Source organism: Taudactylus pleione, unplaced genomic scaffold, assembly GCF_031769625.1.
Source record: "Taudactylus pleione unplaced genomic scaffold, aTauple2 ptg000518l, whole genome shotgun sequence".
NCBI classification, from domain to species: Eukaryota; Metazoa; Chordata; class Amphibia; order Anura; family Myobatrachidae; genus Taudactylus; species Taudactylus pleione.
In genome coordinates, this window is record NW_028284920.1 from 4,427,533 (window position 1) to 4,452,645 (window position 25,113).

Sequence of the window (25,113 nt, forward strand, 5' to 3'; positions counted from 1 at the left end):
GTCGACTTTTTGACTGTTGACATTCGGAACCTGTTGACGTCTTGGTATCGACCTTCTCAATGTAGACCTTCTGAATGTCGACCAGTCATACAACACCCCTTCACGCACAGAAAAGAGTTGCTTATTTTTTAACCACTAGCCCCAAAAGTTAACTGCCCTCTTCTATATGCCACACACTACCCTCCATGCCACACACTACCCTCCTTGGATCTGTGTACATTGTTTTCACAACACAGGGCCTGATTCAGAGCCGGACGCTATTTGCGCTCGCTCGTTCAGAAAAAGGGGCCGGATATTTAAATAGAGCGCTCGCTCTTTGCGGTCTGTTGACGCCTCTATGTCTGAACGAGCGAACGAAACATGCGCTCGCTATTTTTTAAAAAACACCCCCTGGCCACTCGCATCCTATGTCATCTCCGCTATTTATTAGATTAATCGAGTACATCGAAAGGTTTATGAACTGCTCGCAGTGCTTGTGGTAGCATTTTCCTGCTGCAATCATGCGAGCAGTTCAGGCTAAAAGACAACCAAGTGACGTGGTCGTTGACGCTGCTTTGTTAATTATGCACACCCTTAAAACGCCCGTTTTGACCGTTTGGCACGCCTGCGTTCGGATCTCCACTCCCCGTTTTCAAGCACCTTCCCCTGTTACCACCCACAAACGCCTCATTCTGTCACTCAAATTAGCAGGTATTCGCTATTTTGCGAGCACACAATTTCCGACTGCAATGACTGGTTCGCGCATGCGTATTACAACCCATACGCATGCGCATTTGTGCGAACATCGCTCGGAGCGAACGAGCGGCCGCTTACGAGCGGCTCTGAATCAGGCCCACTGTGCGAGCTTGCTGCTCAACACTCTGACAAAGCAGCATTAACTGCAGGCAATCCGGAGTGTGTCTGCTTCATCAGCGCATACATGGGTGCGAGCTACAGTATGCCAATGAACTTTTAGTGGATTAGGCCCCCACACATCTTAATTTGGGAATATCCATAACAGTATTACCTAATATTAACAATTCAAATGAGAGGTAATTATTGCCTGGCAAAATAAAGTGCACCCCCTGATGGCTGTTATTGCAATATAATATTAGTAATACTAGTTAAGTACCACCAGGTGTTGCCAGCATAGCAAACTTGGCATCATACAGTATATAGACCTCCTGATTGTAGCCAGGTTTCTCCTAACAGCTTTCTTTTGGCATAGTATCCAAGCAGGTAGTACATTCCCTAGTCTATTACATAGTACATGCAACCTAATACAATACAAACACCTATATCTACTTACATAATATAGTGTACTGTATATTACATTACTGTATATACAGAATAAATAAAGTACTTATATATACACACACGATATATATAGATATATATATATATATAGATATATATATATATATATATATATATATATATATATATATATATGTGTGTGTGTACATAACTATATACAGTATATATAGGTGTGTGTAGATTTATTATATAGGTGTGTGTGTATATATACATATATGTGTGTGTGTCTCTGTATACACATCTGTAGATAGATAGATAGATAGATAGATAGATAGATAGATAGATAGATAGATAGATAGATAGATAGATACTGTAGATAAAATGTGCACACTTTTCAATGACATTAAAAATATATACTCCAATGTTACTGACTGTATTGGTGGATAAAACATAACAATGAAAATCCAGCCCTGAAGATCTCCTATTTCAGAGCAGATTCTCTACTAGCTGTAAAAAAAAAAAAAGTATCGATTAGTCGCGCATCATTTATTTGTCCTATCCCCTCCTGAAGACAAGACGCCCGTTCAATATTGTTTGGAGATCGCATGATCTTTGCTTTCCTCACCCCCCATTGAGTCAATTTTTCCTGCCCTCCAAGCACACAAGTGCATTAATATTTATATGTTTATATAATAAAACCCTCCTCCCTCCTCTCCTCCTCCTCCTCTGTGCACACAGGCAGCGATCGTTCATTTATTAGATTGCAAACCAAAAAAAAAAGAAGAAAAAAAGAAAAGCAAAATATGGCAGTGAAGGAGTGTAATTGCACGATCAGACGCATCTGCATGTCTAATAAAAGCGATCTGCTAAAGAGCATTAGAGAGAAGAGCGCCCCTGAATCTCTGCAGGAAATGTTCTTTATATTATACATATACACGCAGGTCCTGGCCGCTCGCTAGTACAGCACGGAGCCTTAACCACCCTAAAAAAAATCCTAAATCTCCTTGGTCCATGCTTTTCCTCCCTCGTCCGCATTGATATCACTATAGGTGACTATATAATACTTGGTCGTATTTTTAAATGAAGATTCAGTCCTATTTTTTAACCCGCTTCCTCCCTCCCGGTGGACAGCACGGGGCTCCTCTATTTTACTGCTGGCGGGTGTCGCCGCTGGGATCTTCCTCTTAGGATGTGGGCGAGATCGAGGGTGTTTAGAAATATTAGGGCGCATCGGGTTTTATTTTTAACCCTTCGCCGACCCGGACTTACAGTTTTATATTGAGCCTGTGGCTTCGCCCTGCCAGGACCTGATACAATCCATTGAAGCCAACAAGTTTGGAGAGAATGTTGAGTTCAATCAATTCAGAACGTCGAGATGGAGCCCAACTCACTCAAGGTATTATTATCTGCTCCTGTATCACTGCCTTCTCCGTGCGCCCCCCCTGCCTCCCCCACACCCCAATAACAGCACCCACCAACTTTCAGACAAACTTTTACCCTGTGGACTTATAAAAGAAAATATTTATAATACAATAATGATAATATTTATACTATTGTGACATTCCTCTACTGATACAATGTATTCTCTCTAGGGGTAATGTTGGACTCTTACCTCCCTTTATTATTGCATTTACCTTCCTTTTTTTTTTTTTTTTTTTTTTTAATTTATTTTTTTTTCCTCCTGCAGTGGGTCGGCTCACCCTGTGGTCTACACGGACCTTATATTTTCTACAAGGCTTTTCAGTTCCACCTTGAAGACAGACCAAGAATTTTGTCCCTTGGCGACTTTTTCCTAGTCAGATGCAAGCCAGAGGATCCGATTTGCATAGCGGAGCTCCAGCTGTTGTGGGAAGAGAGGACTAGCAAGCAACTTTTATCAAGCTCCAAACTTTATTTCCTTCCAGAAGATACTCCCCTGGGTAGGAATAGCGACCATGGCGAGGTGACCGAACCCTTTTTTTTTTTTTTAATAGCTCCTGTCCCCCTCCTTGCTACTGTGCTTGCTGTATGGGCGAGATCCACACTGTGTGTCAGCATAGGAGGCTGCAGTACTGTAGGTTTTGTAAATAGTTCTCCTAAATGTGATGGTGCTTCCAGCTGTTAGGTGGGATCACAATTGGTCATCATGTTAGGATCAGACCCCCTGGGGGTGACGTGATCACATCAGACAGGAATATATAATTGAATTGTCTGCTATGTTTAATTATTATTATGATTATTATTATTATAATTATTATTATTATTTCATGTTTTGTTGTTCTTTCTTGATTGACAGCACTATTAATCAGCCAACTAATGTGATATTGTGCATTATTTTGGCTGTGAAAGGGTTTAATATCCTTGCTTGGTATCAGTCATATGGCTCTGTGTTTTATTGCTGATTGCATCCATTACAGTCCCACTGGTTTATTATTGCAGTGCATGATATTGTTCCAATCTCAGTACTGTGTTTGATATGTTTTAAGAGGGAGGAAATTACGAAATGGAGGCTGAGTGAGATCAAAAGACCTTTTTTTTCTGTGCTGGCAAAGACGTGTTGAATAAAGTGATAAATGACAGGTACCTGAATAAATACATTCAAAATAACTTGCAGATCTGCTTGGGCGGATTGGGAAAAAAAAAATCAGTCTTGTAACTAGCACTAACACGTTAAGCATTAACTGCCTAATCCTTAACAACGCATCTGATTGGTTTTTTTTTTTTTTTTAGATTATTTATTAAAATGATCGTTTCACTGGAAGGTATTTCTGACTAATTGCCATCATGTCATAAATTAACTCCTTATGTGCCTGACAGCAGGCAAAAGAAATGTACAATGCAGTCATTTTCTTTAATATAATCTGGTATTGCAACCCCCCCCCCCCCCCCCAAGCCCCCTCCTCAGCCATTACAGCAACATTGTTTGATCTCCAGTTGACATTTTTCAGATAATAGCCTAAATCATCAAAGCATGATCTGTTTACAATGTATTTTTTTTCTTCAGATCTGTAATTTCAAGTAGCACTGCAATTATGTTGGTTTATTGTACTCCAATGGCTGCAATATGTTACTGCTGAACTATATTTATAGTGTGCATGTACAGCACTATATTTAAGAGCATGGATTGCATGTTAAAGCATATAAACATCATTGTTCCAGCGGACTTCGCTTATCCAGTTTTAGATCACTTGTCTAAAGGCTAAATAGAAGTCATCCTATTTTTAAGATTGCTGTTTGCTTAAGTCAGCCTATCACCTAATGGGCTTAGCTGCAGTTTTGTCTTGTCTTTATTTAAAGCTAGTGTTACATTGCAGTTTAATATTACATGTTTTAAATGGCTTCAGTATTCTAAGCTGTGCTTGGCTGCCCCCCTATGCTCATATGATTGCTTTGTTTTTCATTACCCAAGTTTTTTTTTTTTTTTCATGTGTATTCACATCAGCAATATTGAGTTGACATTCTGCAACATGTAAAAAGAAAAATTGTTTAAAGAAAAAAAAATTAGCAGGTTGACCTCACTTCTGCCAAGATCTTGATCTTGTCCCCTCCCCCTGTCTAACTTTCCTGTGCAGCTGTCTAACCCCCTCATCTGCCTCCCCCCTCACCCAGTACTTATTATTTGCTTTTCAAATTTATTACTTCAACATGGTTTGTGATCTGGAAAAAAGGGGAAGGATTAAATATCAAGAAACGAGTATGAATATCATCCATGTTCTCTTGCCACTTAAAGGAAATGACTCAGCCTTTTATTAGTGCCTGAGCAGCATCAATAACGAGCTGAAAAACAGTTTTAGACAATGGAGTCTTGAGATCTCATTTTAATGGTTGAACAATTGGTAGATTTAATTGTGTGCCATAAATAGATTATGATTGGGCTTTCTGACTACAGGGCGTTGGCATGTGGTTTTATTTTCTTCTCTTGCACAAATACATTTTAAATAATTTTACACTATAACACCCCTCCTCCACCCTCCCCTCTATAAACCTTAACATAGATAAACATAGATCTCTGGGGTTACTGAGGTAAAGCAATATTAATGCTAGCATGAACAATATCACTGCATGACATTTTTCAGTTGCGGGGGGGCGGATTATGGGAGCACCCCCAACAATTTGTAAAAGTTTGCTCCTACACAGATATATATTTTTAATTTTTTATCTGAAGCTTATTTTGTTTTTGGTTTTTTTTGTTGTTTTTTAGAAACTGGCAAATTTAATTTTCTTCTGTGTGCAAGTGTAAATGATTTACAGTAACTGGTCTGACAGCATAAATTATTCTCTGCTGGATGTAATGACATTTTGAGAAATGATGCAACGATCTAGTTATGTTGTAGTGGATAATATTGATAAATAATTGAAACAGGTAGAAAGTTTCCTAATGCAGCTCTGTTTTACACCCTGGTGATGTCATTTCCCCCTCTGCCTGAGTTAGTCATTCATTAGCAGGATAGCAGAAGCCACAGAATACAGTGTTACTTCATTGGCAGTAAGCCTACAGAAACCGGCATTGAGAGCCAGAACCTAGAGAGGGCAACCTAACACTCCTATGTTCAAATACACGTTGTTTTCACTTGTTATATTAACTTGTTTATGTACATTCACAGGTATTTATTATTGATTTCAAATCATTCTGCGGGTTTTGGATACTTTTTTTATTTTATTTTAGGTTCAAATAAGTAAATAATGATGATTATTAATTAATTTTTTTTTATTTGAACTGATCCATCTTCAGATCTATTAATAAAAAAAAAATAATAATAAAATATAAATATAAATATTTTGGGTACGGGATGCCGGCACTCAGGATCCCGGCGGTCGGAATCCTGACGCCGGCATCACGACAGGGTTAGGACACCGACACCTGTCAGTTAGTGTCCTAACCCTCCCTCCCTACAGCCTAAACCTAACCTTTCCAGCAGCCTTGCCCTAATCCGCCCCCTAGTGCCTAAACCCAACCCTGACCCTCCTCCTAACCCCAATACTTACTGTCTGGATGCAGGCGCCGGGATTCTGACTGGTGTTTATTCATATTATATATCCAGTTAATTTTTTAGGGATTTTGTTTGCAATTAAACTGTTGGTTATTGCTATTGTATGATAGTCTAGATGAGTCTTTCACAATATTATAGTAAAAACAAACATGTTCTATTTCTGCTTCATGTCTAATTATTAGTGTTACTATTAGACTATTTGGTCAAGAAAACATTTTGAAAACATTGCAGCACATCCCTCACAAAAAATTGTTGGTAAAAAAAAAGAAACAACAAATCTTTTTAATGATTTCTAATGAAGCCTCTACTAACTGAAAAATGTGCTCAAAAGAGCTGACAATCTAAGGCAAAAGGCCTTGACATAGATGGAGAGGGGATTATGTTTTGCGTGATCTATAGTTTGTACACCACCATAATCCCAAAGTCTTTCCATACATTACTGTTGATATGTTGCATATATTGTTTAATTATAAGTGTAATAAAATATTAATAACTAACCTGGCATATGTTATAGTAGTCTGCCAATTTCTGTTTTTACTTACTCACATTATAAGTGTTTAGAAATGGCCTTCTATCAGTTTGAATTTAGTTTGGCAGTGTATGTTGTCTTGGGAACAATAATTACCCTATAACCTACCAGAGTGAGTGATCTATGAGCTCACTCATTTCTAAAGCCGGCAAAGCATTGTGAAATGTGTCAAAAAGGTTTTCCATTCATGTAGTAGTTTTGTTGTGTGCTTATGGTTTTATAGGTAACAGTTGATGGTATGTTTATTTACCACTAGTAGCAATTTATTATGGGACATGTTATACATTTTCATGATGCCTTTTGTGTAAAGAGTGCAAAACATGTCTATATTATATGCAATTTGTCTTTTGGTGCTGTCTTAGCTGTGTTTCACTATGTGAGACCTATTTGTGTTCCCGATGAACTCTGAAAACCTCATGATAAGCCTGGTCTTCCTGTGGTATCAGAAAATAATGTCATTTTTTGAAAGTATGATTTCCCCTGCTGAACTCCAACCTAGAGCCAAGAGCAGTAGTTCCCAAACTCAGTCCTGAAGGCACCCTAACAGTCCAGATTTTAAGGACATCCATGCTTGAGCACAGGTGACTTAATTAGTGCCTCATTAAATTTGATATAACTATCTGTGCTCAGTCATTGATATCCTTAAAACCTGGACTGTTAGGGTGCCTTGAGGACAGTGTTTGGGAACCACTGGCCTAGAGTATTGCAATTGTGAAGTTCATTGTTGACTTAAATATAATTAATCCTTAAATGTGGCATATTTTGACTTTTGTTTTGCCTGTGCCTTTTCAATATGTATTGCCTTTATGTTCTGCACACAAAGAACTGTATCATGTTTGTTTTTTGTTATGCATGTTGAACGATCTATCTTTTGTTTCTGTACAGTAATTATAATCAAATATCTTCCATAGACAGTGCCCCCTGTGGCCAAAATGAAGGTATAGTTGTTTTGCTTTACTATTTAATAGCTTTATAAATGAAATGTCTATAAAACATAGAAGTTCCCTTGTTTTCTCTGAAAATGGTAGAGCTATAAAATCTATGGGGGGGAGGGGGGGGATTTTTGAAAACACAGATCATCCTGTGTAACTGACAGTATTTAATCAGATTCTTACTGAATAAGTGTTTATTTATGTAGATAAAAATTATTACTTATCCACTTAAAAAGGATGAAGACATCACAATAAAGTGAATTGAGTGGAGTAACACAGCACACTTTTAAATGTTGTAGATGGGATTTGGTAGGACCAATAGGCAGGAAGACTGTAAAGCTTGCAAGCAGGGCCCTCTTACCTCTATGTCTGTCTGTTATTACCCTGTTTTGTTCTATCAATGTTTCCAATTGTAAAGCGCAACGGAATATGCTGCGCTATATAAGAAACTGTTAATAAATAAATAAATAAATAAAGGCACTGAGAGACCCATCATAGCCTTTGTAGAACACAGTGCAACTATATCCTAGATGTAGTGCCAAGTTGTATGTTGCATGCAGTTAATGACTAATTACTGTATATATAATGTATTTTACATTTTAACTAATACATGTTATTACTTTTAGCATGTTTGTGTTTTTTGTTTTTCTTTGTTTGTGTTTCCTTTATGTTTGAACTTTGGTCACAGTTAGGTTTCGGTTAGTGCTCAATTAAATATTTGACCTTTTGGGTTAAATTCAAAGTTAGGCATGTTCTAATGTTGGGATGCAGTGAGGAAGCTGACAGTCGAAATGCCGACCGCCGGCTTCCCCACTGTGCAATCCCGACAGGGGACTAATGATAGGCGTTGAAATCCCGACGCCTATCATTATCCCTACGCCGGGAGCCCGACGCCAGGCATACCGTATGAAGGTAAGGGTAAACCTGGGTACACACCTAAAGTTTTTATGCCCAACCATCCAACTAGTTGATTGGTTGGAATGAAAATCTGGTAACATATGGGAGTAAATGATGATCAGCAATTTGCTCCTAAATGCCAGAAAACAGTGTTTGTCCATTTTCCGGCGTTTGGGAGCAAATTGCTGATTGTCATTTGCTTTCATACCTTACCAGATTTTCATTCCAACCAATCAACTAGTTGGATGGTTGGACAGAAAATCTTTAGGTGTGTACCCAGCATTAGGCACCCCCCCGGGAGGGTTAGATGTAGGCTGCGGGAACGGGGGGGGGTTAGGTTTAGGCACAAAGGGGGGTTAGGCACAAAGGGGGAGGTTAGGGTTAGGCACCCCTAAGGGAGGGTTAGGGGTAGGGGGGGGGGAGGAGAGGTTTAGTTATACTTACCTTAATTACCTGTCGGGATCTTCACTGCTGCCGGCCTTCCGGCGTCAGGATTTGAACCGCCGGGGTCATTCATACCGATCTCCCTAATGTTAGTGTCACCTAATTTAATGTGCTTTGTTTCTTTTTGACCCAGGCTTTATGATACTATTTCAGGTTATTCACTTGAAAAAAAGACTACCATTTTAAAATAAGCAGTCACTTCTCTTTTTAAGATACCAGTAGTCTGAGACATAAACCCCTTTTTAGATATTCACCTATATAGCCTCTGTTAGCATAATCATTATATGTTCTATTAATGGAGGCTGTATTATAAATGGTTGACCCATAGCAAACCAGTGACCTACATCTCACTGTATATTCATCCCCTAAGTACGTATCACAAAGTTTTGGAAATTGTTTTGACGGAGAGCGGAAGATTAAATTATTGTTAGTGTGTGTTTTTTTTTTTGTTTTTTTTTTAAATAAACTATGGTATCTAGCTCATGTTGACTTTCAGTCCATTGGTTGATACTCTGCTATCTTGAGTTCAAATCTGCTGTGTGATGATTTGTTTATTTTGTATTCACATCTTGATGTATCGGGCTTTTTGGATTTGTTGAAATTATGCAATTCTTTTATAATTTTTTCTTAACGCCTATTGAGGAGTCTATTAAAATTAAATGTATGTGATCATCATGATGGTCTCCAATTATTTCTATATACTCATACTACCCACAACGTAATCTAGACATGTGCTTAGGGCCTGAAATTATTAGCAGTACTACTGCATTGGAATTTGCTTTGTCGTTCCTGTATGTGATCTAGCATCTAGTCTACTACTGGTTAGCCATATATTATGGGACCATAAAGCTCCTGTTAATGAATCAATATGCGGTACAGGTAAAAGTGGTTAGTATGGGTCTAAATTCAAACAATGAGAACATTTACTTTAAATATGTATGTAAGAATTGTTGTTGAAATTGATAAATGGGTGTTGTATACTGATTGGATTGGTTTTATAGTCTTTGGTCTTTAATATCCTGTAGCGACCATGATGATCTCAGGGTGCAAATTGCAGTATAGTTCAGTGCCCGTTTGCCAGTCACATTTTACTGTGTTGCCATTGCCAACTCTGTTTTTCCGTTGAATATGACAAATCGCTTCTTTGACAGTAATGCGATTCCTAAGAGTGATGAACTTTTATAACTCTGTGTACTTAGGAGAGGATGTACAGATAGGTATTTATATTACCCATAACATTTATTATGTTTTGTAAAGGTTATATTGTAAATTGTTGCGGCATTATACATATAGATCAAGTAACTTTAGAGTGGTAGATTACTGTATGCGGTGTGCAAATATCCAATTGCCTTTTTTATCTAGAAGCAATTTTAGGAATTAGTACTCTGCCAGGAAAACTAAGATGTATGGCAGTGTTTTTGTTTTTTTTGTTTTTGCTGCCTGCATGTTATCTTATTTGTCATTCCAAAAGAAGATGGGGTATACACACCCAGAAGTCCATGTTCCATTTGCATATTGCTCATAGGAAGTGTAGTTTGGGAATCTCCCCATTGTTCTCAGGCTCCCACGTATGACAAACTCTCACTTATCAAAAGGATCTCTATATAAATTTACAAAACTGGACAAAATGGATAGTATCACCGTTCTTCGCAGTATATTACATTTTGATAGCTTTGTTTGAAATTTTTAATGTTCAAATGTATTTATTACCTGTTGTAATTTATTGCCGGTAATAATAAATAGCGTTTGCATGACTATAGCATTAATTTTATTTTTTTCTTTAAAAGTTATTTGGTTATTCGTTATTTATTTTTCATGATAAATTTGTTATTGAGTGGCATTGTTTTTTTTGTCTATTTGTGGTCAGAAAACAATGGCATCCCACACATGCTTCAACTACGGACTGATGTCTTCTTCTCAGTCAACTAATAATTATGTGTCCATGGCCAGCTTGTGATTGGCTCATTTCATCAACAGCCTGTAGACCATGTAAAGAGACAAATGTTCCTATAACTGATTATTCCAATGGCCATTTTTAATGTTACACTAACTTGAATATTTAATGAACAAAAAGTGATATTTTGAGTAAGCAAAGCACAGTTTGCACTTGTAGACCTTTTAAGTGGATTTTCCACAAATCTGTGTGGTAATCAACCAACCATAATCTTGTGGTCTGATTGTTTAGCTGTCTGATCGCTTCAATCTGGCTTTGTGTGTAGCAATGGGCCGCGACACTATTTTAGTGGCCTACATAAGGTTATCTGATGATTTTGAAAAAAAACAATCAAAATCCTAATGGTTTGCATTGTATTGCATTATATGCTACAAACTGTAGATATGGTGGAGTATCTATTCTCTATGGAGTATTGTAGTAAATGAGCAGGTAGTGTGATGCTGGGTTCGCACTGGCAGATATATTGGCTGATCAATTGATCGTGTGCCCGTTGGCCAGTGTGTACAAGCGATATGTCTGTGAGCGACGTCGTTCAGACATATCGCGTCGGCTGTGCTGGACAGCCGATGGCAGACACATCTGCAGATATACTGTATCTGTCCTTCCTGCTGTGTGTACGGGCAGTCAGCAGGACCTGCGGCCAGATGGCAGATGATGGTTGTTCCGTGTGTATGAACAACCATCATCTGCAGATATATCAGTCGATCTGCAGATATATCTTTTAGGTGTGTACCCTAGCTTGAGATACTGTTGCGTTAAAATGGTGCTCCTATTTGAAGTGTTTTAAATGAGCCAGCTCTTGTGTCCGTAATTTATTTATTTTTTATTGTTTTTTTTGGATTTGCCTCCAAACAGGCCGTCAAGTGCAATTGTGTTTCAAATCGCAAACAAAAATATGCGATTTGGAGACATGAGAATGATATTGGTGCTAAATGATTTTCTCATATTGTTTTGATTAAACTGAACTCAATACGATACATTGGACAGCATTTATTATTAGTTATTCATATAGCGCACACAAATCACGCAGCGCTTTACATAGAATATTTTAATTATTCACATCAGACCCTGCCCAGGCGGAACTATGGCCTTCATTCAGAGCCGCTCGTTAGCGGCAGTACGCTCGTTCCGAGCGATGTTTGCACATCTGCGCATGCGTACGCTTTTTAGTACGCATGCGCGAACCAGTCAGTGCGGCCGAAAATCGTTTGTACGCTATATAGCGAGTGCCTGCTATTTTGAGTGACAGAATGAGGCGTATGTGGGTGGTAACAGGGGATGGTGCTTGAAAATGGGGAGTGGAGATCCGAACGCAGGCGTGCTTAAAGGTCAAAACGGGCGTTTTATGGGTGTGTATATTTAAAACAGCAGCGTCATTGACCACGTCACTGGGTTATTTTAGAGCCAGAACTGCTCGCAAATTTGTGGTAGCAAACACCAACCACAAGAATAGCGAGCAGTTCATACGCTGGTCGATGTACTCGATTAATCTAATAAATAGCGGACATGACGTAGGATGCGAGCGGCCAGGGGGCGTTTTTAACAAATAAACGAGCGTATGTTTTGCTCGCTCGTTCAGACTTAGAGGTGTGAACAGACTACAATGTGCGTACGGATCATTTGAATAGCCACCCCTTGTTTTTAAACGAACGACCGCAAATAGCGAACGGCTCTGAATGAGGGCCTATGTTCCCTATGCCGTGAACACACACAAACACACACACACTGGGGTTCATTTTCTTCAGAAGCGAATTAATCTTCCAGCATGTTCTTGGAGTGTGGTATTAAACCAGAGCACCTGGAGGAAAACCGTGCATAAGGAAAGAACGTACAAACTCTGCACATATAGGCCATTATCAGGGTTGACCTCATGATCTCAGTGCTGTGAGGCAGCTATGCTAACCACTATGCTATCCGTGCTGCCTGAGAGGTAACAAAGTGTCAGCAAGTAAAATGTTGCATGCCAGCTGCAACAAGTTTATATTTAAAAGCCATAAACTGTAGAAATAGGCAGGATACCATGCTCACTATAAATCATCACAAACATGAAGAAACAGAATTCACACTAATGGTGCATACACATGGTCAGATCTGTCAGATGAATGATTAACGATGAACGATTTCAGACAGTATTGAAATGAAATCGTCCAAATCTGACTGCAAACAAATCAGATGTCAGATATCGTTATCTGACATCAGATATGAACGATTGAACGATTTTAAAAATTATCGTTCAGATCTGACACAAAATCTGACCCTGTGTATGCACTATAAAGGCTCAATGCAATATTAATGTTCATGTTTTTACACATCCCAGCATCCCATTGTGAAACCTCCCACAACATAACATCTCTAAATAGTGTTTATATTATTTAATTAATACATAACACAGGATTAAGTCAATCTGTGGTCCAGTAAGAGAGAGGCATGTGCAAATAGGTCCCAGAGAGTTAGCGGCGTAACTATAATGGGTGCAGGATGTACGGTGCACACGCGTCCGTGTTCTCTTACCTCTCTGTAGTCCTGCGGCACCACTGCACATATCACAAGGAGAATGGCGTTGTGGCCATTTTTTCCATTGATCTACCAATGCACAGTAGAAAAATTGCCAGGAAAATGGCCACCCTGACATTGTTCCAGAGACTTCAAGAGTCTACTTGCTTGTGCCATTGGCTAGAGAGGAGGGGGCCCAGGCGAGGACTGCACACTGGCCTCCTCCTAACTTAATACGCCCCTGTGGAGAGTCCAACTGATGCACTCCACTTAGAAATGATAAAACCACATAATTAAAATGTCTGCATACAACAGTCATGTAAAACTGTACATTGACCGATTAAATAAAATGTACGATGTATATTTATCAACAATTATATAAAAATAGATTTGGTAAAATAGCTAATTATATGGCAGAACTATGGCAACATGATCACAATGAATAAGCATTATTTTGTGTTAGGGCATATGGTAACACGTCAGTCATTGCAGCAAATCACTCAGATAAGGAGAATCAGAACTGACTGATAAGTATATATGATGCACTGAGTTTGGTATATTTTAATCTGTATGAATGAAAGTCCCCAATTGTTTAATCCAAGAAACACTGAATGTAAATGTTAGCTATGAGTGTAAGTGCTAATATTTTGGTCACTTCTAAATCTAAATTGGCAAAAACAAGCAAATTGGCACAATATAAGGGAAAAAAATCCAAGCGGCTAGATTGTATACTATATTGGTTGTGGTGATGTGTACGTCCTAGCCATATCGCTGCCTCTATGGGAATTGGCTATCTCTCTTAATTCATGCGGATAATGCCAATCTTCGGAATGTTTCCAATAGATAATCATTTAATAATGCTGTTCTGGTGGTTCTAAACGTGTGTCTTGCCAATGTAGATTTTCAACATGGTCAGTTAAGTAAATCCACTCAAAATTAAAAACTTTTTTTTGTCCTAGTGATGGAAAAGATACTATACTAACATTGGAGTTGTCGCTTGAAAGGCATCTGTAACATGTTTTTGTGACTGGAAAAAAAAGTTATTTTCTTTTCCATTTCTAAAGTGCATTATAGCCTTGACAAAAGGGACGCCTTGCCCTCGCTAAACGTTGAATGAAATTCACTTTGGTAGCTGTGGCTTTGATTATTCACATATATTTAAGAAGAATAGTGTTATCATTTTTGGATTCTGACATTGGAGCATCTTGCATTTTGGAATTTTATTGATTTTGTTTTATTTATTAATTTATTTATTAGATAAGAAGAAAACGCCCACTATGATTATTGTTCTTAAGCTGGGTACACACTGACAGATACATTGGCTGATATGTCAGTGAACATCGGCGTTCACTGACAAATCGCATTGGCTGTGCTGCACAGCCAAAGGACAGATATGTCTGCAGACATATCTGTCCATCCGCAGGTGAGTATGGGCGGTCTGCACACACACACACAGCGGCAGCCTCGAGTAGAGGCCTGGCAGAGCATCACCAGGGATGAAACCCAGCGTCTGGTGATGTCTATGTGTTCCAGACTTCAGGCTGTAATTGCCTGCAAAGGATTTGCAATAAAGTATTAAAAAGTGAAAGTTAGATTTAGGATTGTTTAGTTTGTCCCATTACTTTTGGCCCCTTTAAAAAGTGGGAGGCACATATAGAAACCGTTGTAATTCCTACACTGTTCACCTGATTTGGATGTAATTACCCTCAAATTAAATCTGAAAGTCTGCAGTTAAAGCACATCTTGTTTGTTTAATTTCAAAGCCATTGTGGTGGTGAATAGAGGCCAAAATATGAAAATTCTGTCAATGTCCCAATTTTTATGCACCTGACTGTACACACTTCCAGTAGCTCCGGACTTGCCACAAGGCAGTAACGGAGCCGCAACCTCAGCCCTGTGCCCAATATTTCTTCTATACAAAACTACTGCCCCATTTTGTATTGTCATTTATAGGAGTACAACCCAGTGGCTGAAGATTTATTTATTTTTTTCAATGCGTATTAGATTTGCTGGGGTGTGACTGATGGAATGTATATGTAATGCTGGCTGTCGGGATGGCTCCTGTCAGAATACCGACAGCAGCATCCCAATGGTGGGTATCCCTCCCCCCTTTACTCCCTAACCGTCCTCCAGTGGTGCCTAACCGTCCAACTTAGGGGTGCCAAACCCTAACCTCCCCCCAAAAAAAAACCTAACCCTAACCCCGCTACACTCCCTAAACCTAAATCTCCCCCCCCCCCCTGCAGCTAATGCTAAGGGCTCACTGTACTTACCTCGTTCGGGCTGGCGTCCTTCGGTGTTCCGGCGTCAGGATTAAGATGGCTGACGGTATTTTGATGCCTATCTTAAGTTCCTTGTCGGGATTCCATTGTCGGTATTGAGACCGGCGGCATCGCGGCCGCCGGTCTCATAACTACATCCTGTGACTGATGACCACTGGTTTCAAAACCTAGCGCTAGAGAGTTAGACTGAAGGGTCTATTCATTAAGTTAATTATCGGCGAACACCGGAGCAATTCATCATCTTCCCAAATGTTTTCACTGCTCCTATTGGGGTGTGACTAAGCAGTGCTAATACACTATTTCACGCAGGCGCCCAAAGCCCTAGTGTCCGGTGGAAGGAGCCGGACAGGGGCGCAACTCGGGACTCCTTCCCATAAGGAAGGAGCGGGTGTGCTGGAAAAACGCCATCTGAAGAAAATATTGTATTTTCGAAGCTTGATGAATTTAGGTCCCCATACTAGTGTATGGGCACATTGAGCCACATTGGGAACGAAAGGTAAGCAGTGATATCTCCAGCGTTACCTTTATAATGAATGGCCCAAAGATTAATTTCTACAAAAGTAGGTGAAAATGTTCATATTCATCTGCTTTTGCAGAAATTAGGTGATAATGAATAGACCCCTGACTGGTAAACTTTAGTGCGTACTAATGAATGACATGCTGAGGATGTTTTATGGTTCTCTATATTTCTTGTAATATATACTTATGACTGAACAGGTAGAATGTACAGTGGAAAGTCCCCTACCATTTACTGTAACTAAAATAGCCGGTGACACTTAACTAGTCTTTCAGTATAAATATTGTAATCTAAACCTATGTTATGCAGACTGGAAACTAAAAATTTTCTAATTGTGTCTTTTAAATAAGCATAAGAGTGAATTAATGAGAACATATTTTGCCTCTGGTTGCTTAGTTACTAAGTAGTATTCCTCAGCTCATGTGAGATAAATTGGCTCTTTTATGCTGCAAGTCCCCTAAACATAATGACTATATTGCTCTGGAGAGTGAAAATATGTAGATTGTACCTTTTTCAATAATGCGTACTCTGGGAAAGGTACATTATAATTCTGTCATGCTGAACCTCACTTATTGAAAAAGCCATGCATTGTACTCCTGCAATATCTATAACTTGGTGACATATGTAGAACAATGCTTTACATATTGTATATTTATACCGAATATTTTAAAGGGAAGACCATGCATTATTACCTACACAAAACATGTTTTCTATCGTGTGTATGAATTTTTAATGTGTATCAATTTTTCTGGAGTACAGGTAATCCTGTGGAGTGCTTTACCAATATTCTTTAGAATACAATCTGTCAGCAGTGTTGCTTATTTTCCATAATGAGCATTAGTTAGCATTTTGGGTTCATGAGTTTGATTCCAATCATGGCACTATCTGTGTGGAGTTTGCATGTCCTTGCAGTGTTTGTGTGAATTTCCTCCCACACTTCAAAAACATACTGCTAGGTTAATTGTAAGATCCACTGGGACAGGGAATGAGGTAAATAAAATGTAATATGTATGAGAATACTTTGCTAGCCTCTTGTGGCAGCGAACTCCTCAAGTGAAGTGGGCGGTCCAGGCAGCTTGATGATGCAGTTTGAGCTGAATAGCGCCATGTTTGCCCCTCCCCCACTTTACAGTGATGATAACAGCACTATTGCATGGCGAGACCACAAAAATCCAGGTGTAGCAACATCCACTTTGCTGCAGCAAAGCCCACAACCCTCCCTTACTGCCGAGTCTGCTAAATTGGCTTTCGCCTCTCAGGGCAGCCAGAAAATAGGAAAACGTGGAAACATATATAAAACTGTTAATAGTTTCCAAGAACAGTACAGTCACACATTGTACAGATTTGTATCATGATACAGGCAATGACAGGGGGAAGATGCCCAACAGCCATTTCAACTGAATTCTGTCAGTCTACCTCAGGGGCCTATGCCCCTCCGTCAACTGACGCAGATCAGTTGTAACGGCTGTTGGGCATCTGCCTCCCTGTCGTTGCCTGTATCATGATGTTATGCTGAATAAAACCTTCCAGTTTCTACTGAAACTGCGAGTGCTGGTCGTACACTTTGCGAGGGATGAGGTGATTGTTGCAGTGCTCATGCTTATGGTCCGTGCACCATTCTTGTATGTATAAATGTGTATGTGTGTATTTTTTATAGAATATATATTCAATAAATGCAAATACTGTATGTTCTCCTGTTTTGCTCAAATTTGTATAGTGCAAATGAAAGTCCAGGTATTGTCCGTTTTGTTTTATGGTGCAGCTTCTCCTGAAAGACCTCTTCCCAAAGGTCAATGTTTTTGTACGTGGATAAAAAGAATAGGAGGTGCACAATGGTGAAGTACGTTTAAAACACAATTCTTTACTAAAAACAATTAAGAACCACACATATATAAAAGTGTGATATATGGAAATATCACTAAAAGAGTGCATAAAGAAAAAGGACCTCCGGTCATCCCACATCAGCCGGCATCCTCTCCAATCCACCAGCGCTTTCTGGACTGATGATGTCACAGCGTCTCCGTCATAAGCCAAGCCCGAGCATGTTTCATCCGAAGGTCTTCCTCAGGGAGTCCAGGAAGTGCTGGTGGATTGGAGAGGACACCAGGAGTGCCGGCTAATGTGGGATGACCGGAGGTCCTTTATCTTTTTGCCCTGATTGTGATATTTCCATATATCACAATTTTATATGTATTTGTAAAGAATTGGGTAGTTCACCATCGTGCGCCTCCTATTCTTTTCATCCAGATACATTATTTATATATATAATGTTATGTATATGTATATGTTTTTTTGGTTGTTTTTTTGCAGGCTAGATTTAATTGTGTTTCTTAAGCTCTTGTATCATAAATTACTTAAATAAACGTGTCATTACGGGATTTGTAGTACTTCGTTGTAGCTGAGACAATGTTGCTTCTATGCACTGGCTCAGAAGATTAGTGTTCCTGGAAAGTGTTCTCAAATGTTGCCAACTATGGGCCTGATTCAGAGCCGGACGCTATTTGCGGTCGTTCGTTCAGAAAAAAGGGGTGGCTATTCAAATGAACCGTTCGCTCTTTGCGGTCTGTTCACGCCTCTATGTCTGAACGAGCAAACAAAACTTGCGGTCATTTTTTGGATAACTACGCCCCCTGGCCGCTCGCATCCTACGTCATGTCCGCTATTTATTAGATTAATCGAGTACATCGACCAGCGTATGAACTGCACGCTATTCTTGTGGTTGCTTTTTCCTACCGCAATCTTGCGAGCAGTTCTGACTATAAAATAACCCAGTGACGTGGTCAATGACGCTGCTGTATTAATTATGCACAACCATAAAACGCCCGTTTTGACCTTTAAGCACGCCTGCGTTCGGATCTCCACTCCCCGTTTTCAAGCACCTTCCCCTGTTACCACCCACATACGCCTCCTCCTGTCACTCAAAATAGCAGGCATTCGCTATTTAGCGAACAAACGATTTTCGGCCGCACTGACTGGTTCGCGCATGCGTATTACGATCCGTACGCATGCGCAGTTGGGCAAACATCGCTCGGAACGAACGAACGTCCGCTTACGAGCGACTCTGAATCAGGCCCTATGAGCCCATGATGTCAAGTTCATCGTGGATAGATAGGCTGACAATGGAGTTTGATTTTAATGTGAAAATAAACCATATAAAGCATAATTTATTTTCACTTTATTTTCTGTGATTTATCAACAAATTCATCCTCCACTGTCTGAATATTTGTGTGATTATCATATAGTTGTTATTCTGCCTGCTTTCTTGGGTAACATATTCGACCATTGAATCCAATGGAACAGTGCTACCAGTGGGTAAATGGTCTTGGGATATGTCTGAAAATTATAATTTACTATGTGATAACCTTTTTATAGATTGAGCAAAATAGATGCCATTATAGTAAGCATTTGCAGCAGGGGCGTATTTATAATGGGTGCAAGGTGTGCTGTGCACACTGGCCCCTGGGTCCAGGGGGGCCCCACACGACGCACCCTGCACCCAATATCGTATGCTTACCTCTCCGTTGGCTGGCTGCATCGCTGCAGAAATCACCGGGAAAATGACCACCTCGGCCATTTTCCCGGTGATTCGCGCATGCGCAGTAGACTCAATGGCACAATGTCAGAGTCTGCTGCGGTGCCGGAGAGGAGGGGGCCCCTCCTCGCTTAAAGCGCCTCTGATTTGCAGTATACATTCATGGTGTATATTATAGTTCACCCTCCTGCAGCTGCTGCCATCTTTGGCAAGCTGGCCGTCCTCTGTCTCTGGCTGGCTGGCTCCCTCCACCATGGGCCGATTCAGAGTTGAACGCTGTTCCGATGTTTATAGATTTGAGCGATTATCCGTAAACCACGCATGCTGCCTAATCACACTGCGCATGCGTCAAGATACATTACCGCAGTCTTATGCAGCTACTTTATACTTGCATAGTGATTGACAGCCAGGAAGCATTTGGGAGAGGTAATGGGTAGTGGTGGTAAAGAGCGCAGATGTGTATCGACCGTTTCGGGGGGGGGCTCGCTGTACATCTGCGATCCTATACGCAAGGAATATGGCTTCCAAGTTTTAATTCCCACTGCCATTCTGCGCGACCATAGACTCTCTCAGAACTGCAACAATCAAATCATCTGCGACCTATGTTGCGTCTTATACACAAATGCTGTAACATTATACACAGATGCTGTAACATTATACACAGATGCTGTAACATTATACACAGATGCTGTAACATTATACACAGACGCAGTAACATTATACACAGATGCTTGGATTTGCAATGCTGCAGGTGGGCGTCTTAGTACATCTCCCGGAGGCTGCAATATATGCATATTTTCACATAGTAGCTGCGTACAAATTTGCAGCGACAACGTCAATAGCATGCAATTCTGAATCAGAGACTATCTTTCAAACTGGCATTGACATTGGCAGGATGATAAAATGGGGAGGGAGGGCAGCTCTAGGGGACTAACTCTGTATACAGTAGTCAACTTTCTGCGGATTGCAGGAGAGAAGTGCTGTAACGCTACTACAGAGCAAGGTATATTTTTAGTAGTGTTCCTTTTAGGTCCATTGCAGGGCAGGGTGCAGGACCGGAAAAAGGGCACTCGCGCGCGCCCATTAAGGGCATGTGGCCGTCAGAAAAGGGGACTTATCCTTAAGACGTGCCCCCTTTTCATCTCTCTTGGGGGGGTGCCCAGCACTTACGGACATGCTGGGCTGTCCCAATGCTCTGCCCCTCACTGTAGGAGGATACTACAAAGACAGCTATGATATAGCTATGCTACACACGAGTAACATACCTTCCTGACTCGAGAACATCCTTCCAATGGCTGTATTTATAAAGATTACAGCCATTTTCCACATACAACCTCTTCTCCCTGAATGTAAGCAAGAGAAAAAAAGGAGCACAGGTGGAGTTTTCCCTCTATGCCATGCTCCTGCTTATACTCATATCTAAACTAGATATGCAAAGCAAGCGCCCGCTCACACTTCAAAGTAATTACCTGTGTCAGCTCTCTCTGTGATTGTATGAGTCAGAAGCACTTTTGCTTCTCATTTTCCCACGTGACCGTGTTTGTTGGAAAGACGTTGCACTTTGTAATAACTATATCATTGTGACCTTATTCAAACAAGTTAAATAGATTTTGCTTAAGGAATTCTGCTTTTAACAGCGATTTATATATTAGTTACCAAAATGTTGTCAGTAGGTCAGGAAAGCGATGACTTTATATGGAACTGTTCCAGTGACCTTAATGTTTGGCGTCTGTCCACGTTCCTGCTCCAAAGTGTCAGAGTGGTGGATAATGTGACCTTTTTTCTTTTTTCTTATTACTTTTCTAAAATGTTCGTTCCTTTCAAATGCAGTTCATAATCACTTTTTAAAGATTCTGTGAAGTCGTACTAGTTTTGCTTGCTTGTACATTATACTGTATTCTCTTGTATTTGTGCTAGTTTATGTACTGTATATGTGTATGTATGTGTGTGTAATAAATAAATAAATATATATACAGTATTACTACACAGTGTGTGTCTATGTATATAGCCTTCCCGCTAGGCTGTTTTAGTGGGGCGTGGCGCAAAAAGCACCCTGCCCTCCAGAAGGAGGGCAAATAGCACCTTGCCCTCACAGCCTGCGGGTGCCGTCTTCACCCACGGGTCGCAGTGTCCTGCGGGTGGGGAAATGTGCATGCGCCCGGCATCTATTCTCCCTGTTGGCAGCGCTTGGGGGCGCCAAGAGTTACAAAAATGGGACGCGTCTTATAGACACGCACCCTTTTCAATGGCCACACCCCTTTTTCAGGCACACGCGCGCTTTTGGCGTGCGCACGGAAGTGCCCTCTCTAGCTTCGGCGCCCTGCCTGCCGCCGGAGCTAGAGTGAACACATACTATATATATATATATATATATATATATAATAGTATGTGTGTGTATACATATATAATGTGTGTGTATTTATATATCTATAATAAAATCTCCAAATCAAGAGGTGCACTCATCAGTGTTCAGAAAAGGCAATTTTAGTTCAAGGCAGCCACATAATGCAATTTACGACATCAACATTTCGGTCCTATGTATGGACCTTTATCAAGATACAGCCTCAGACTGTATCTGCTTGCAAAATGCTGTGTTAGTGTCACAGCCACTGACACTGTAATGTAGCATTTTGCATGGAGATATAACCGCAGTAGCTCATAGAATATAGGCATGCCACATATTTTAATCAGAAGCTGATGGCACATCCTATTTGCATCGCTTTGCGAACAAGGTGCATTTAAAGGGAAAAAATATATGACGGACAATTCTGCAGTAGACACCACTGGTCCCGAACATATGGCACCCGTGATTGGCCATTGTACTGTCCACAGTGGGTGGTAATGCCTTCCATGTGGTATTCGCATTACACACGTGACACGGTAGATCGAGGAATGTGGAATTCACAAAAAACTATGGTAATGGATTGTCCCATCTGTCGGGCACCCACTGTCATGCCCCGTTCGAACTCTGATAATTCACGTTGCCTTCGGCAGCCTAGTCTTTCAAACTGATTCACAAGATGTCAGATTACAGCTGATAGAGGTCTACCATGACCTTTACTTACTGCTATCCCATGACTTTTGGCACTTAAGTGTGTCTGTGTGTGTGCTTTTTATGTATGTATGTATGTATGTATATATGTGTATGTATGTATATATTAGGGATGTGCAGGCTCGGATAGGTTCGAGTTTGCACGTGGAGTTCGGATTTTTCCCTCCAAAAAAACGGAACTCATCTTACATGGACGAACATCATCATTCCTGGACTTTTGTCCAGGAATGATGATGTTCGTCCATGTAAGATGACGTTTTGCCTCTTTCTGAGTTCCGTTTTTTTGGAGGGAAAAATCCGAACTCCACGTGCAAACTCGAACCTATCCGAGCCTGCACATCCCTAGTATATATATATATATATATATATATATATATATATATATATGTGTGTGTGTAATATAAATACATATATAATGTATCAATTTATGGTAGACATGGAACTTGGTAGACTTGTAATGAACAAACAGGAACACCATATCACAGGAGTGTAAACAAGACAGACGTTTCGTTCCTTTGAGGACCTTGTTCATGGCAACCTACATACCGGAGCAAGCAGAATGCCCTGTTTACCATAGTTATATGTCAAAGCTGGAGATGTGCTGCACATTTCCTGCTGCCACAGGATGCACCCCAGCCCAGCTGATGGAATTTGGACTGTGAATGTAGGATATATTTTAATATTTTGTCTGTGTGTGTGTGTGTGCGTGTGTGTATGTGTATGTATATATATATATATATATATATATATATACACACACACTCACTAATGGTTAGCGTTACTGCTTCACAGCACTGAGGTGAGGTCGTGGGTTTGATTCCCACCATGGCCCTATCTGTGTGGAGTTTGTATATTCTCCCTGTGCTTGCTCCGGCTTCATCTCTGGTTTGTATATTCTCCGGGTGCTCCGGCTTCATCCCACACTCCAAAATATACTGGTAGGTTAATTGGCTCCCAACAAAAAAATTAACCCTAGTGTGTATGTGATACGGAACATACATTGTAAGCACTGGGGCAGGGACTGATGTGAACGGCCAACTGTTCTCTGTAAAGCACTGCGGAATATATGTGCGCCATATAAATAACTGGTAATATATAGTGGCACTCCCAAGAATTAATACACAGTGATTCAGGTGCCCTCAAGTTAGGACCAACAGCAGTCGACCCAAATACAAATCCAGTCAGACGGCACTCTGATTAAATGAGAAACATTACACAGGAATGTAGAAGAATCACCGATGTTTCTGAGCAATTTATTGCCCCATCATCAAGGTCAAAAGATACACCTATACTAAACACCACTTTATACTCTCATATCACCGCGTGAGGACCGCACTGTCCAGCGTCCGGGTACGGGTCCCACTGCGATGACTTCTAACCACCTGACCTCCACACTGGTGCATGCAGTAGCCGCGTCAGTGCTGGATGGGGGTGGTCGCCATCAGTTCGCGTCCCCGTTACCCGTGTTTAATATATATTTTGACCTTGATGCTGGGGCAATAAATTGCTCCGAAACGTTGGTGATTCTTCTACATCTAAAATATATAGAGAGAGAGAGAGAGAGAGAGATTGCACTTTACCCCCATTATGATGCAGTCAGCGATATAAAAGAAAACAGATAAATACATTCAAATGGGATCATTAGTATCATTGCCCTGCATTGGTTATAAGGCACAATTTCAGATGTAGCAGTACACGTCCACTTTACTGCTCATTGGTAATACTTTCACACTCTCCCTGAAGTAGGCCAGTATGATACATAATATGTGTATACATGTACTCTGACTCTGATTGTAAAGGTGATGTACACTGTACAGAAATGTTTTTGGTTATTTAAACTTTAAAAACAACTGCTGCTGATTTGTATTATCTATGGATTGTATTTATTATGTACCGCCGCTGGGTGTGACTTTATTCTCTTGTATGTGTGTGTATTTTATGATATATCTGTACAGGGTATACATAATAACACAGAATATGTATACATTATTTTAAAAGACTATAAATATGTATTCTCTGTTGGAAAAAAAGTAATTATTGTATGGAGCTGAAGCATGCATGCTGCCTCGGATTGGTATATCCTAGTAAATTGCTTCTCTGCTTGACACAAGTAATATTGTCTGCCGAGATCTGCACTATTTCTAGGTATCTGATGGGAAAACCTGGCTGAAACATTCTTCATGGTTTGATCTTATGACTGTTGCATTGATAACGTGTAAAATAGTGTGTGATCCACAGCTGGGAAGGATGAAATCAAACACGAGGATCTTAATGG

General features: G+C 40.2%; 1 protein-coding gene across 1 annotated transcript in view; it reads left to right on the forward strand.

Annotated features, from left to right (window-relative positions):
• The first annotated feature begins 2,447 nt into the window (after window positions 1–2,447).
• Window positions 2,448–25,113, forward strand: part of ARID5B (AT-rich interaction domain 5B) — a 273,311-nt gene continuing 250,645 nt past the window's right edge. Inside the window, exons 1-2 of the mRNA XM_088450475.1 lie at window positions 2,448–2,632; window positions 2,924–3,178. Coding sequence (XP_088306601.1) covers window positions 2,612–2,632; window positions 2,924–3,178 — 276 coding nt within the window. The 5' untranslated portion in view covers window positions 2,448–2,611. The remainder of the gene's footprint in view (window positions 2,633–2,923; window positions 3,179–25,113) is intronic.